The sequence below is a fragment of the Stegodyphus dumicola genome, chromosome 2 (genome assembly GCF_044657685.1).
Source record: "Stegodyphus dumicola isolate Sdum_Otavi_A_Nest chromosome 2, ASM4465768v1".
In the NCBI taxonomy this organism is placed as follows: Eukaryota; Metazoa; Arthropoda; class Arachnida; order Araneae; family Eresidae; genus Stegodyphus; species Stegodyphus dumicola.
The window spans coordinates 135,197,619-135,213,317 of record NC_140769.1 but is presented as its reverse complement, the minus strand read 5'-3'; the positions used below and the strand labels follow the sequence as shown (position 1 = coordinate 135,213,317).

The 15,699-nt window shown below is 35.8% G+C and overlaps 2 protein-coding genes across 2 annotated transcripts in view; one reads left to right on the top strand and one right to left on the bottom strand.

Moving 5' to 3' along the window:
- LOC118183152 (transmembrane channel-like protein 5) overlaps positions 1–15,699 on the bottom strand; it is a 442,419-nt gene that overhangs the window by 273,994 nt on the left and 152,726 nt on the right. The gene's annotated exons all lie outside the window — the stretch shown is intronic.
- LOC118192005 (brain-specific homeobox protein homolog) overlaps positions 1–15,699 on the top strand; it is a 110,906-nt gene that overhangs the window by 84,020 nt on the left and 11,187 nt on the right. The window contains exon 2 of the mRNA XM_085811139.1: positions 8,223–8,407. Within this exon, the coding sequence (XP_085667265.1) occupies positions 8,223–8,407 (185 nt within the window). The remainder of the gene's footprint in view (positions 1–8,222; positions 8,408–15,699) is intronic.

The window sequence follows — 15,699 nt, the reverse complement described above, 5'->3', positions numbered from 1 at the left end:
AGTTGCGTTAGGCGTTGGCCACAACTAAGGCCAGACGCGGAGGTCTCTTTATTATTCAGGCACCTAATAGCTAGGCCACCGTTGCCTCCTGTGAAGGAAAGGACGAATCATGTCTATGCCTTTTCAGGGATATAACAGCAGTAACCCCACGGACACCTACCTCTTTAGTATTATTACTACAATCCATTAAAACATTATGTTCCCAGTACTTATTATAGTTATCTCATTATGTTTATTTGAATACTTATTACGTTTGTCCATTATTTTTGTTGCACCAAAACAGATGTTCCATTTAATTTGTGAATTTCAAATTTTATTGAGACTATTGTAATTTCTTTACGTCCTAAATCCGTTTTAATAAATACTGGATGCAGGGAGTACGGGGGGATTGCTTGATGTACGATAATAGGTAAACTCATTTGAAAAGCTTCAGTTGTCCATTTCTTCAACCTTTCTTTGTAAATTCTTATAAAGCTTGCATTCTTTTCTTTTTTATCTTTATCTTTTTCTTTTAAGAGTTAGTTAGTATGAGAAGACCCTGCCAGTTGAGCCATGATACATTAATGGTGTCCCCCATACTTTTACCTGTACCTATATCTGCCTTCTCCAGGATTTGAACCCGGACCGTTTGGAATGGTAGTCAGAGTCGCTAACTACTTTCCCATCTGGACAGCTTCCAAAAGGCGTCTGGACACTTTTTGGAGGCTGCCCATCATGGCTATTATCTCAGTTCATATTTTTTTAATATTATTTTTGAATGTGTTTGGCATTTGTTTACACGATTTTTGCCCGAAAGTTTATTTCAAAATAAAAATTTATCGCTAATCTAAAAACATATTTACAAGAGTCTCCTATCACACCCATAGGTGCAATAACTTTCTAAAAGACCATATTTCATATCCGCGATACTGAAAATGAAATATACCTTTCGATAAGACGCACAACTCCCTAAAAGCAAGACTATATGAAATTCAACTTTAAAAAAAAAAAAAAAAAAAAAAGGTTTGAGATTATAGGAGAAAAAAATTCAAAATCCTTTTTCCCTTTAGATCACGCGAACAAAAATGTAAATGTAATAAATAAATAAATAAATAAAACAGTCTTTTCATCTTCTCTTTGTTTATCTCTTAAAAATGAAATTCTGAAAAAAAATTCTTCAGAGTTATATGAATTTTGCAAGTAGTTCTAGCCTCAAGAAATCGCAGATCGCTCTGTCACTGGTAACTGCTAAACGACTTAAGAAACATACATATTTTAATTTTGAAACATTTTATTCTGACACATTAAAATTTAGTATTGTACTAATACAAAACTGGTACTCTTTTGAACTCAAATTCTAAAACTCAGAAATTAGTAAAATATAACATAAACAGCACAAAAACAGAACAAAATGTAAATCACGAAATAAGTACTAATTTTTTCGATTTCTTTGTCAACAAAATGTTTATCAAGCGGAAATATGTAATTGATACACCAACAAACATATTTTTAAAGAATAATTCATCAGAACATCTTTTCTCCGTACAAAGGAATGAAATTATCACTTTTCCTATGCCATAAAAATAAATTACAGTCGACTTATGTTTTTTTTTTTCGTGTCTTCTGCTTAAGAAAACCTATAAGGTGTTTCTCCCGCCTTCTTAGCTTGCCTTCATGCTGTAGTGGTCAGCACGCTCGACGCGCATTCGAGAGGTCCGTGGTTCGAGTCCAGACGAGGGCATTGCTCATTTTCATGTTCCTTTCTTCAAAAATCCTAACCATTTTACAAGCCTAATGACTCTACAAGAGTATACAGCATTTGTTCACTTTCATTTGAGCGCATTGTAAAATTTTAATATTACTCCTACTAATATTCATTCTATCCATCAAAAGCTGGTTTTTTTTTTTTAAATTTATCCTAATCCCGGAGTTCCTTAATACATGTCATAATAATAGATGGAATAAAAAAAGTCATAATTACATTTATATTATTCTTTCTGACTCGAGCCAGACTAAACAAACATAGTAGTTACAAATGCAAAGTCATTCAGTTTGCGAAAGAAAATGGAAATTGTACTGCAGCAGAAATGTTTGTGCTGCAGCAAAAATGTTTGGTTTTGGTGAAAACCCCATACGTGCGAGGAAGAAAAATGATATCATAAATTGATATGCATAAGAAGAAATGTGCTTTGTGCTGAGGAGCAACGAAATGGTCTATCCTGGAAGAAAGTGCTGCCAACTGTATTCTAGAAAATCGCCAGAATATCATTAAGTTGCGTAGAAATAAAATTTTTGTATGCTCATCTTTTCTTTATTTTTAAATCTATCATTTTTAATGGGTCAGTCTATTAGTTCGTGCGCATTAAGAGTATGCGTGGAATTCACTATGACGCATTTACTTAAAAAAATACAATTTTGAACCTGTTGAAACTTGTCATCGTTTGACTAACATATTATTCAGTTCATCACCAACTTAAATATCGAATGCATTTTAGTACCCATAGAAAATGAATATAGATCATGAGTACAAACATGCTGTGCTACATTTTTTATTTTCGTGTGGTGAATCTGCCAGGTTTTCAGCGATAAAAATTAACAGTGTACACGGTGAACACACTATTAGTGTAAGGACTGCCCAGAAATGGTTTTAAAAAATTAAAGTTGGAAAAAGCGGCATAAATGATGAACCCCGTTTCAGGACGTTTTGAACTGTTAGAACCAAATCAAACGATTCATTCAGAAGTTTATAGTGAACAACTTTGCCGTCTAAGCTCAGAATGGATACAAAAACGCCCACGATTGGTGAATATCAAGAAAGTGTTGTTTCATCATGATAACGCTAGACCGCATACGACTCGAACAACGCTGCAAAAAATGAGTAAATTTAATTGGGAGCTTTTGCCACATCCTGCTTACTCCCCAGATATTGCCCCAAGTGATTTTCACTTATTTCGTTTCTTACAAAAATTTTTACTGGGAAATAAATTAAATACTAAACAGGATGTACACAATAAACTTTCAAGTTTTTTGGATCAAAACCAGAGGCTTTCTACAGCAATGGCATAAAAAAGCAGCCTGTAAGATGGTGAGACATTGCAGACAATGGAGGGAAATATATAATTGATTAAAATGTTAAATTGTGTTTTTTTATATTATTTAAAAATTTACCAAAACATGCGCACGAATTTATGGACTGATCCAATATATCCGGCGTATGTTGGAATATATGGTATAAACATAGTACTTAATAAAAGAGTATCAAAAGCTTTTTTTCCCCATCTATCGCTATTTTTCAAACAAAATCGCTCAATGACATTTGTACAATCTGGATTATAAAGATATTCTATTTCAACCGCTGGGCTAGCAGGGACTGACACATATATGATTAACATGAGGTAATCGGTTAGAACAGGGTTGTAAAACTAAGCTTGGCGATGTGTACACGAGATGGATGTTGCGAGATCACCATTCTTATATAAATGTCTTGAGTGTGGAGCCCGTGGAACGGTTTTCTAAAATCTTACGTAGATGGTGACCTTCTTGTTTTCAGGTTCAAGTGTGCAAAATTTCAGCAAGATCAGAATAAATTATTCATCAAAATTTCATTAAGATCAGAATATAAATGACCACCGATTATAATATGAAAAAATTTTACGTAGAAATCATAGATAAGATTTTTCAGAAAACCACTCGCCCGCCGATGCTTTCAACTCAGTTTTCTTGAAACAACGATTTGACAGATTTGTGATTTTGGCGGAGAGCTTATAAGGCATTTCTCGCGCCTTCTTAGCACGTGTTGTAGTGATCAGCACGCTCGACGCGTATTCGAGAGGTCCGTGGTTCGAGTCCCGGCGAGGTCATTGCTTATTTTTCATCTCCTGCTTTCAAAAAATACCTAATGTCTCTACAGTGGCGCCCGAACTAAAAGATGGTAAATGATGGTTCTTCACCACCAGGATTCGGTGATTTACTCCCTTAACCCGGTCGCCCTTTAAAAGGGGGAGTATATAAGATATTTCTCCCGCCTTCTTAGCATGCTTTCGTGGTGTATTGGTCAGTACGCTCGACGCATATTTGAGAGGTCGGTGGTTCGAGTCCCGGCGAGAGCATTGCTAATATTTCACCTTTCCTACTTCGAAATAACCTAATGTCTCTGCAAGCTGATGATGAGTTTTAATGTCCATGAATTTCTCTCACTGAAGCTAAAAATAAGCTGATAAAAAGATCATTGGCAATTAGTTTTGTAACACGTTTTATCACTAGAATTTTATTTTAAACTTACACTTCAGATTATTTCGTACTTCGTTTATTATTCAATTTCTTTGAAGCCAAGTTCCGCAGTGGGATGGAAATACTGCCAGGTGTAATATTCTTTTTGATAATTCAGTATATCAAAAAGGCAGTTTTGATGGCAGTAGACATTGTATGGGAAAAAGGTTTCATGACCTTTCTATGTACTTATTTAAGCATTAATGGAAAGCTTTGCGAATGATAAGAAATATAGCATATAATAAAAAGAAAGAAAATCTGAAAAGATTCAGATTTTAATGTTGCAAAAGACAGTTTTTTAAGGTTTCTTATGTTCATGCTCAGAATCGCATGTTACCAATCTGCTCTTAGATTCACTCCTGCTAATAGACCTTTTTTTAGCTTAATTATTTAAGCATTGCTTTCCTCATCCTTATGCCGCATACAATATTATAGAAAAATAAAAAAAAATTAAAGCAGCATAGCAGCATATGTTCTGGATTCTCTAGAAAATCTTAAATGTTCAGCAAACCCCTTATATTTTTCCATTTTTTTTTAAAATCAGTTTATCATATCAATGCTCAGTTTTCTTGTTAAGATGTCTTATAACACTTTTCTTTGTCTTAAAGTTCTTAATTTTTGTGTGTTTGATTTTATTTATTAAATACTACGCTCTTCGAACTTCGCGACATCAAACACAACAGTATAAATCACGTAATATTTAAAAATAGCGTACTTTTAAAATTCCCGATAAAATGTTAGACTTTACCATACATTTCATTTTATTTTCACTGTATTATTTCTTTAGAAACTAGCCGCCTAAAATAACAATCATACAAAAAGTATATAATAATTTTAATGAGTTCATCTAACTTAATTTCTTAAATTTTTAATATTTCTAATTAAATATCTCATTTTTATGCATTTTTATTTAAATCAATCGTATATTATTCTTTGTCAGAAAAGTTCCAGGACAAACGTCGTAAAAGTAGAAAACTGCATTTACCAAATAATGATTCTAGCTGCTATCAAAGTAGTTCCCTTGGCTATCTATACACAACTGCCAACGTTTCTGGAGGTCTTGGAAGCAAGTAGGGAAATCTTCAAATGTGATGATTGCAACCTCGTTGGATCTCTGCAATAATCTTGATGAAGCTTTCGTTTCAGTCACCTTTTTACTCACAGAAACAAGGAAAAATCACAATAATCTTTGACACAAATGTGGGATCACATGTGGCTCTATATAATAGTTCAGCAGAAATTCTTTGTCTTTCCTCTTTCTGTTCATATGCTCATTCAGAGACGATTCTCGCATCAAGCTTCAGTTTCCCTAAATCTTGACTTAAAATCTTATGACACACATCATGATTTAAATTCAACTCTTCTGACGTCATACGCATAGCTGCACGACGGTCTTCTTGCAATAACTGCCTTACATGCTGCTCGCATCGGTATTAGCTATGGGATTGCCGTGCACTGAAACTGTGCCTTCACGAAACCTTTTGTATCACTCGAAAACACGACTTCTTGAAAGTGCCTGTCCTGCGTATGCTTGCTAAATCATGTTCCACGTTTCACTAGTAATTTTTTTAAAATTTTATGTGCCCAAACACGAATATTTTCGTCATTTTAAACACTTCTGTGATTGGAAGTGTATGCCTACAAGCAACCATTGCAGAAATAAAGACAGAGTAAGGACTTTTAATCCAAATAAGAAGGGATATACAAGATGTACCGTAAATGTTGTGACAAACTTCTAGGAGAGGTAGGGCACATCATAAGGATTAAGAATTGCATAAGAACCCAAGCCCGGAAATGTCAGGGGTAAGTGGCAGCAGAGGTAGAAGAGGGGAAAAGAAGCAAGAGTGATTAATTTGAAACATTTATTGGACATGAATACAAATGGTGTACGGCAGTTTGAATGTTACAACAAATGCTCGAAGTTTACACCATCAGACGTCAAACATGCCTGACACCAATGGACTATTTGAATGCCGCGAATTATTTGATCTTTCTAGAGCATGTTCTTCCCGACTTGCTTGACGATGTTCCACCAAATGTGAGGCCCAGCATGTCATTTCAACATAATGGAATGCCTGTTCATTTTGGACTGGACGTTTGTAGACATTTGAACAAATCATTCCCGCATCGATGGTTTGGGTATGGTGGACCGGTTTCCTGCCCCCCAGTCGCTGTATTTATCGAGCCTTGATTTCTTTTTGTGGGGATCCATTAAAAGTGTTGTGTATCAGGATCGTGTTGTGTCTGAAATGGATCTCGTGGCAAGACTCGCCTATGCAGCTGCTACAATCAAAGAAACTCCCGGTGTGTTTGAACATGTCTGGCAATCAATAGTCCGTCGGTGTCAGGCATGTTTGGCGTCTAATGGTGCAAACTTCGAGGAACTGCTGGAACATTCAAGCTGTCAAAACACCATTTGCATTCATGTCCAATAAATGCTTCAAAATAATCACTCTCTTGTTTCCTTTCTCATCTTCTACCTCTGCCACGACTTACCCCAGACATTTCCGGGTATAGATTCCTATGCAATTCTTATATAATATATATATATATAGGGTGTATCAGTAGAGCGGTGACAAATTTTCACCAGAGATAAAGTACACATAGACGATAGGAAATCACATAGCAATGCATGGTCGGAAACGCTCTCCTGGCGCGGTTGTGACGATACAAAACGCAAAAAAGGAAGTATACAAACAGTGAGACAAAACATATTTTATTATGTTTAGTATAGCAAAACCTAAAAATAAGAACAAAAACAAACAGAGATCGTCATTAAAGAAAGTGTTCGAAATTACGACCCCGGACCGTGATGCAGGCCTCACTTTTATCGCGTATGGAAGATATGCATCAGGAATGGAAGATCGCATGAAAGATGCATGGCGCACGGTTCTGGGTCGTAACTTCGAGCACCTTTGATGACGATCGTTGTCTCTTTTTCTTTGTTTTTGATGTACTCCAAATAATACACAAGTTTTCTAACCCCGTTCTTGTCCGTTCTTTCTTGATTTTTGTGTCGCCACTACCACGCCAGGAAAGCGTTTCCGACCATGCAATTGCTATGTGATTTCCTACCGTTTAGGTGTAATCTATCACTCCTTAAAATTTGTCACCTGTGTACTGATACATCCTGTATATCGTATTAATCTTATCGTGTATGTATCAGTTTTCCGATTGCAATAAAAAAGGAAGCTATACAACTAGATATTATAGCAGTGCCATACACAAAATTTCAACTATCAACATCTAATCATGTTTCAGTTATGTGGGATACATATATGCGTATAGACGTCACGAAAAAAATCCAAATTTAATCCATTTAAAATCTCTTTTACAATTCGTTTTGGCAAAAAGAATCGTTTATTATGTCCGTACGTAGAAACCAGACGCACAAAAATAGTCAAAACCGGTTCAAGAACGGTCAAAATCGAATTTTCCATTGCATTACTACGATAACCGAAATTTTTCGCGACTGCAATAGTTCCTTTACTTTGTACAAGAGATTAAAAACGAGTATCGTTTATAATGAACACTGAGCCATAAAGCTAGTAAGCACATTATAGTTCATTTACAAAGATAAACTAATTCCATGTTTTAAATTTGTTACATAAATCTTGGAATTGGAGGAATGTCATAGGCTGGCCATATCAGACTTTTTCGTGATACTAAGATACAAGATAACAGTTGTCGCAAGATGATGTTAAGAAATTGTGATAAAATGACCGTTTAAACAATTAATTTAACGCTATGCTGAACAAAGCATTTTTATAATACTGAAGATAAAAGAAAGATCTTGGATATTATTCATTAACAAAAACGTACATCTGTATCGGACGCAATTTTATTGTCACTGAAAACTATGGTACTTCTACAGGTTGAAAGAAAGCGGTACCTCTTCGGTTTAGTTAAGAGGGTTATTTTAAAGTGTACCAGCACTTCTGAAGAAATCTTTAGGTAATTTGTTGTCGTTTCAGGTCTGCCTTTTCCAGGGGCCCTGTTCCCGTCGGAAGGGGGCAAGCCGTGCCGAAGACGCAAGGCCCGCACCGTCTTTAGTGACCAACAGCTGCACGGGCTCGAGAAGAGGTTCGAGGCTCAGAGGTACCTTTCCACTCCAGAAAGACTGGAACTGGCCACGGCACTCAGCCTTTCCGAGACACAGGTAAAGCAATATATTTCATTTATGATGACGAAATCGTATCGCAAATTTGTGTAGATACCTTAATTTCAGTAATATCAACAGAAATATCATTTAAGTATTCCGGTGTTTAACGTCTAAGGTATTTCTCCCGCCTTCTTAGCAGGCCTTCGTGGTCTAATGGTCAGCACGCTCTGTGCATATTCGAGAGGTCCGTGGTTCGAGTCCCGGCGAGGACATTGCTCATTATTCATCTCTCCCGCTTCCTCAAGATAGAGGTGGACGTGTTGCATATGCCAATTAACCATTACGGTAAAGGGATGGTGCACACGTCCCCCGTCAACTATCAACTATCCCTCCCGCTTCAGAAAATCCTAATGTCTCTACAAACGCGCATCTGTAATTTCAAACTACATTTATTGATTCTTAGTTCTATTCGCCGTATAACGCGCACTCTTTTCTTTGCAAAGAACACTGAAAGATACATTTGTGATGCTTTCGAAGATTTTTTTCCAAATTGTTCGAACAATGGCATACTGAACTGACAAGTGATAAGCGGAATAATAGATGTGGGAGGGGAATGCTTGAGGGCGTAAATAATACTACATTGAATACAGCCTATCTAAGAGGGCACAATGCAGATGTGCACAAGAATGTTATTCCATGAATTTGAGAAAAGGGGGCAGAATTTGGAGTAAGAATGCTTTGCTGACCAGAATAAATAAGCGAGATTTGGTATCAGATATTTTCTCTTTCTGAAGTCATTTGAAGTAACGATTTTAAAGTAAACATCGAACAATTTAATAAATCGCATTTGTGTTAGTTAAAATACAGTTGATATAACACTCCTTTTAGTAATAAATATGGCACCTATCAAATTCACAACAACACAGCAACACAACTCTGTTTCAAATGCAAAGGGATTAAGTTTGCGAAAAAAATGGAAATCGTGCTGCAGCAAGGATGTTTGGTATTGGCGAAAGATGGAACGGTTGATGATTATTTATTTATGGATCAGAATAAAAATGATGGTAAAGATGAAACAAAATTCGATGATGTGCCTGAAGATACAGCAGAAGACGAACAGAATGAAATTTCTTGTTATCTGATGATGAACTTTTTTTAATTCACAAGGTTTTCACTTGCTTTAAATAAACAGCATTTAGGTGCATGTAAAAATGCAAGTTTTGTATGCTGAATTTTTCCTTATTTTTAATCTATCACTTTTATACCAGGCTTATAACGCGCATTCGTAAATTTCGAGCTTATCTTTCGTATTGAAAGTGCGCGATATACGCCAGAATATACGTTACATTTAATTTGTATTATATCCAACTGAAATTTCTTATGAATATTTGCAGCTTTATTGTAGTTAATAATGTCATATAGTGTGTCTCTAGTACAAAATCGGCTGACTTTATTTCATTTATTTTGTGATAACTGCGACTTGTGCAGCGATTCTATACTAAATTCTAATTTAGTGGACGAAATTTTCTTTCCAGGCAATTACAGAAAACATTTCTACGCAGACTATGTGCATTTTTAAGGTTAAAAATATTAACTTTTTATTGTAATATTTTTCTCATTAATACTCTTTTAAGAACTTTATTAAATGAAAAATAATCCTGATATTAGATAGACTATCTAATTACGCAACTGCATCAGATGAGTAAAGCTTTCCGTTTTTTATTAAAAGAATTTGTTCCTTAAACTGGTGATTAATTGTTTTTCACGTAATCACTCTCCAGGAATTCCACAACGGAGAAAAACCACAATATCCTCATTCGCCGAGAGCATCATACAAACACACACACGCACATAAATACAAAAAACTGATTAACTCATTAATTTTTAAAGAGCTTATCACATTAGAATGATTTATGGCGACATGATGTTCCTTCTGTTAGTTTAGTAAAAACTTTTAAGCCTTTAAGATCTTTTTTTTTAAAGAAAAAAAAAACCACTGAAGCGAAGCAGTTCGAATTTAATTACTGCTTCAACGAATAATATCAAAATCTTTGTGTTATTCGATTAGTTGGGTTTAATATTTGAAGCACTCAGAATCTTCGCAAATCTTGTCTCCATTACGTGGGTTACGCAACGTTATGTTTATAATCAACTGGAATGTTATTCGATTATTTCATTTACTCTCTAGGTAGAATTTATTGCATATAACGTTCTATAAGATCTTTTATTTAGCCTTTTAATTTAATCATTAAGTCATTAACAAAATAAAAGCCGTGAATGCAGCTCGTGATAATTTATATTAGTAATTTTTCTTTAATAGTAATTTATGTATTTGACACACACTAAATACATTTAATTCTTAATAAATCCAACTGATATTTTTTATAATTATTTGCAGCTGTGCTGAAAGCCATTTGTATTATCACACGGTAGGGGTACGTTTTATATGATATTTTACATTTTTTAAGCCGACTAACCGGGTTAGTGTTTAGTGAATCTGACTGAGTGCCGCCTGAGATAACCCACTGACCCGACTTTGTTGTAAAAGCCTTACTGTGTTAATAGTCATCCTGGCAGAAGGGATTACATTTTTCTGGATTAAAAATATAAATATTACATGGGCATACAGGGCCTGTGTATAAGCATAGATGTGCTAACTACAAACATTGTGTTGCACAAGTTACATGTGAAAGTTAGATAAAATCATGACAGTTATGTGCATATTTAAACATTATTATATTATTAATTCATATTTACAATACTTTTACTGAGATAAAAAAGCAAACTTGTAAATCATTTACACATTGACTGGATTTTCTATGCCATTTTTAACTGCTTTACAACATTATTTTTAACAAGTACGTACAAAATGGTTAGTAATAAGCTTACATTACAGTAGGTTTTGCTCTTACAGTCCTGTTACTATTCTACGTGGTGAGCTGTTTTTATAATGTTGATTTTCAGTTGTTGTAGAACTATCTGGCTTAAACTGGGTAGGGAGTTGCGTGACTCAATTTTTTTGGTACCTTAGCTGAATTGCTTGGAAAATATGCAACTCCTATTAAAGTTGTAGTACCTATCAAGGGAGTATATCTTTTAATGTTCAATAACTAGAATAGTACTACAAGAGCCAACTAGACTAATCTGTTGCTCCGGTAACTGCGAGTTGTCTACTCAATGTACTGCCGTACCTAAAGCCTCGGGTTCAAATCCCGGAGAAGGCATGCATTTTTCTAAAAGTATATAGTTATTGCGGGAATAGGGGCACTCTAAATTTACGGCTAGCCAAAAGTCCTCTCGAGAGGTTGGTGGTAGGAGACTCTTGGATCTGTCCCCCCCGGGGTGTTTTTTTTCAAAATTGGGGGTGGATGCCATGTATGGAACTCAAGGCTCTTGCCAACAACAGGCGCAATATTGCCTCTTGCCACAAAGAATTTAATGGGTTTGGTCTGATATCAGACAAGCGAGATTAGTCACTGCAGAACAATGTCCCTTAATTATTTCACATTCATCTCTTTTTAAAAACGTTTTTGACTTTTTCCATTGTAAAATCTTCTTTGAGCCGTTAAACTCTAAATAAAAACTTTTAAATTTCAATTAAAAAATGTGTACTTATTTATTTATTTTTATTTCACACTGTACTTCGCAGTCTTCGCTTGTATGTTGTTATCCGGTTAACCGATATAAATAATATTTCTTGCAAATTATGTGATTTAAATCTGAAGATTAATATTATTACTCATCCGTTGTCTCTAAAAGTCTCTAAAAATTTATTATAAAAGGAGAGGAATAAAAGCAGAACGGTCAATCAGTGGCCATAATTCTTCTTATAACTAACAACTGAATGTAGACTCTAGAGAGAAGGAAAATAGCGCAAACAGTAGAAAAATAGATATAAACACAAACCCTACGAATGGCTGATTCTAGGAGATTCATCAGTCTTTTGAAACTTGAAATTTCCGATTCCTTCATAATAATAATGAAAAGAAAAAGCTTTTACGCAATACGAAAAATTATTTTAATTAGCAAAATTTAAAATTTGTATTTAATAGGAAACCGTTTAAGAATACAGTTTTTAATATTATGCCAACATTCATGACGAAGATATAAATGAAATTTAGATGACAAATTATATGATCAAAATGCCTAAGTCTTAAAGTCAATTTTCTCTTTGTTGCAGTTTCACAAGAAATGTTTTGTTAACTTGTCATTACTTTTAAGCAGGATATGTAAAAAAAGGCGCATTGCCCTTGCCGAGACTCCAACCTTGACCTTCCGAGTGTGCTACCGTTACACCACGAAGGCATGGAGAGAAGAGGGAGAAAATAACTTATATACTTCCCCTTTTAAATAACGACTGGGAATTAGGGAACCTAAAGCCAAATTCTAGTGGTGATAATATCTTAAAGTCATGCCTAAATCTTAAACTCAATTTTCTCTTTGTTGCAGTTTCACAAGAAATGTTTTGTTAACTTCTAAAGTCATTACTTTTTTCTAAGCAGATGTGAGAAAGGTGCATTGCCCTTGCCGGGACTAGAACCTTGACCTCTAGAGTAGGATCCGAGTGTGCTACCGTTACACCACGAAGGCATGGAGAGAAGAGGGAGAAAATAACTTATATACTTCCCCTTTTAAATAACGACTGGGAATTAGGGAACCTAAAGCCAAATTCTAGTGGTGATAATATCTTAAAGTCATGCCTAAATCTTAAACTCAATTTTCTCTTTGTTGCAGTTTCACAAGAAATGTTTTGTTAACTTCTAAAGTCATTACTTTTTTCTAAGCAGATGTGAGAAAGGTGCATTGCCCTTGCCGGGACTAGAACCTTGACCTCTAGAGTAGGATCCGAGTGTGCTACCGTTACACCACGAAGGCATGGAGAGAAGAGGGAGAAAATACCTTATATACTTCCCCTTTTAATGGAAGACTGGAAATTAGGGGACCTAATAGCCAAATAGGGCGGATGAATCATTGCCCACTCCCGGTTTTAGTTCGTGCGCGACTGGTAGGGTTATCAGGATTTTTTTGAAGCAGAAGTACATGAAAATCATGGAATGCCCTCACCGGGTACTCGAACCTGGACCTCTCATGTACGCGCCGATTGTGCTACCGTTACACGACAAAGGCATGCTGGGAGGAGGAAGAAAATACCTTATAAACTATTCAAGTTTTTTCACATATCCTGAAAATTTTTGTTTTAAATCAAAGCAAAAAGGAAGAAAATTGTTATGAGAGTTTACATAGGTATACACTAAACGTGGAACGCAAAACTCGTTCTAAAATACTAAAAATGTGGCATTTAGGGACTTAATTAAGCGTTACTGGTGGTTCAGATTCACTCAAATTGCAATATCCGCGTCCTTCTCTTAACGAAGCCTCCTCCTAGACATCAATGAAATTTGTCTCTCTGCCATGTTTCTATGCTAGATCTCAATAAATCTTCTAATGTATCTTTTCACTCTTTGGCTGTTAGTGTAATTTCTTTATTATGTTGAACTATGTAGCAATCTTAATACTGTAAATGTTTTAACAGAAAACTTTACACATTTAAATGTGTAAAGTTTTCTTTATCGAGACGCTAGACAGATTTCAGTGCAGGATTCAAAAGATATGAATGACAACAAAATCGCTAAGACACGAGCTTTGGAATCTTGAATCTCTTTTCACAATTCTTATGATACAAGGATTCGAATATGTCATCCTTAGTATAAAGAGATGTTCACTCCCATGCTTTATGTGTCTGTCTCAATAGTTCCAGAAAACTGAATCTCTAGATTTGTCTTCATAACTCTGGCCACTCTGTTGAGTTCTATGGGACAGGATGATGAAAGGCAACGTCTAGGATTTTGAAGGGCTGAATAAATGGCCTGGAAGTGCGTTTGCAAAAAATATCATTTTGTAAAGGAACTGGTCATCATTGTGCGTTGCTGGTTTGATGAATCCTTCTGAACTGAACATAGTCTCTATCAGATCCCCGAATTCACCATGGCCAGAGAGAGAAACGTCTTTTAGGCAAAGGTATTTGATACTTTGAAGGTAACAAAACGAGTCTGCCCGGGTCCTTCCTATTTTAAATAAAAGGATGGATCTAAGGTTTCTTATACATCTCCCCACGCCATCAAAGGATGTTTCTCAGCTCAGCAGCATTTGAAGTGCCTTCATGCTGCAACGACATTCTACACTTACAATCATCCACGCCTTCTCTGGAAACTGAATTCGGATCGTTAGTGTAGGAGTCGGTCCGAGCCGCCCTGACGGTATAATGGAAGCCTACTTGGGTACCGAAGGGCCCGGATTCGAATCCTGAAGAAGGCATGTATGTTTGTAAATGTATAATGTCTTTGCGGCATGAAGGCATTCTAAATATGTGGTGAGCAGAAAGTCCTCTGGAGAGGCTGCTGGTAGGGAAAGAGGGGTTTGAAGCCCTCGTACCGTCCCCACGGTGGGCTCTCCATCAAAATTGGGGGCGGAACTGAGCGAAGTTGTACTGTCATCAGTATGGTGCTCAAAACTCTTGCCAACGATAGGCGCAATCTTGCTCTCCTTTCCACGATGAATTTCGTGAGCTCGCTCTGATGTTACTGTCAGAGAAGTGAGATAAGTCACAACACAGTAGTCGGTCTCTGTACTATTAAGCCAGTAGAACGATGGCTAGCCTTGTGAAGAAGGTCATAAAATAAATTTAGAGATTAAGATGAAAAGTATCCAGAAAATCTAAAAATCTTACTTTAGAAACACAAAGAAGGGCATATGAGAGTAGCAAGTCACGAATAAAAAGAGTATTATGATCGAAAACATTCCTCTTTTGAGAGCAACAAGAAGCTGATTTTGAATGGCAAACCGGCAAATTTAATCAAAAAACAGTCAGTTGTAATAAACTGAACGACATAAAACTTCCAGTCAGTCTTTACATTTGCAAGGACTCAAAAATGTTAATCCTTTCTTTTGTACTTCGATGATGTATCATACACATCGCATTGATCAATTACTTTATTTTTATGTGCAAAAAGAAGTGACTAAAGAATCTTGCAAATTTGAGTAAGCAGTAATCCTCAAAGGTAAATTCTAGTTTCATTAGCCATTTCATAACAGGCACAAAAAGATTTCTTCGAAAGCAGGCATGGAATTTTATACGGCAATAGAAAATAAGAACTGAACTATGAACGTTTTGTATTACCAAGCAGATATAGAGTAGCACTTATAACACTAGATTTTAATACGGAAACTGTTTCGTGTAATATATCGACTTATTACTAGAATCTTATTACGGCAAAGTATGTCGGTCGTACCTTCATTAAAAGCTTCTTCGCTCCTGGCGCACCGAGAAGGAAAGTCTCCCTTGGGTTCGT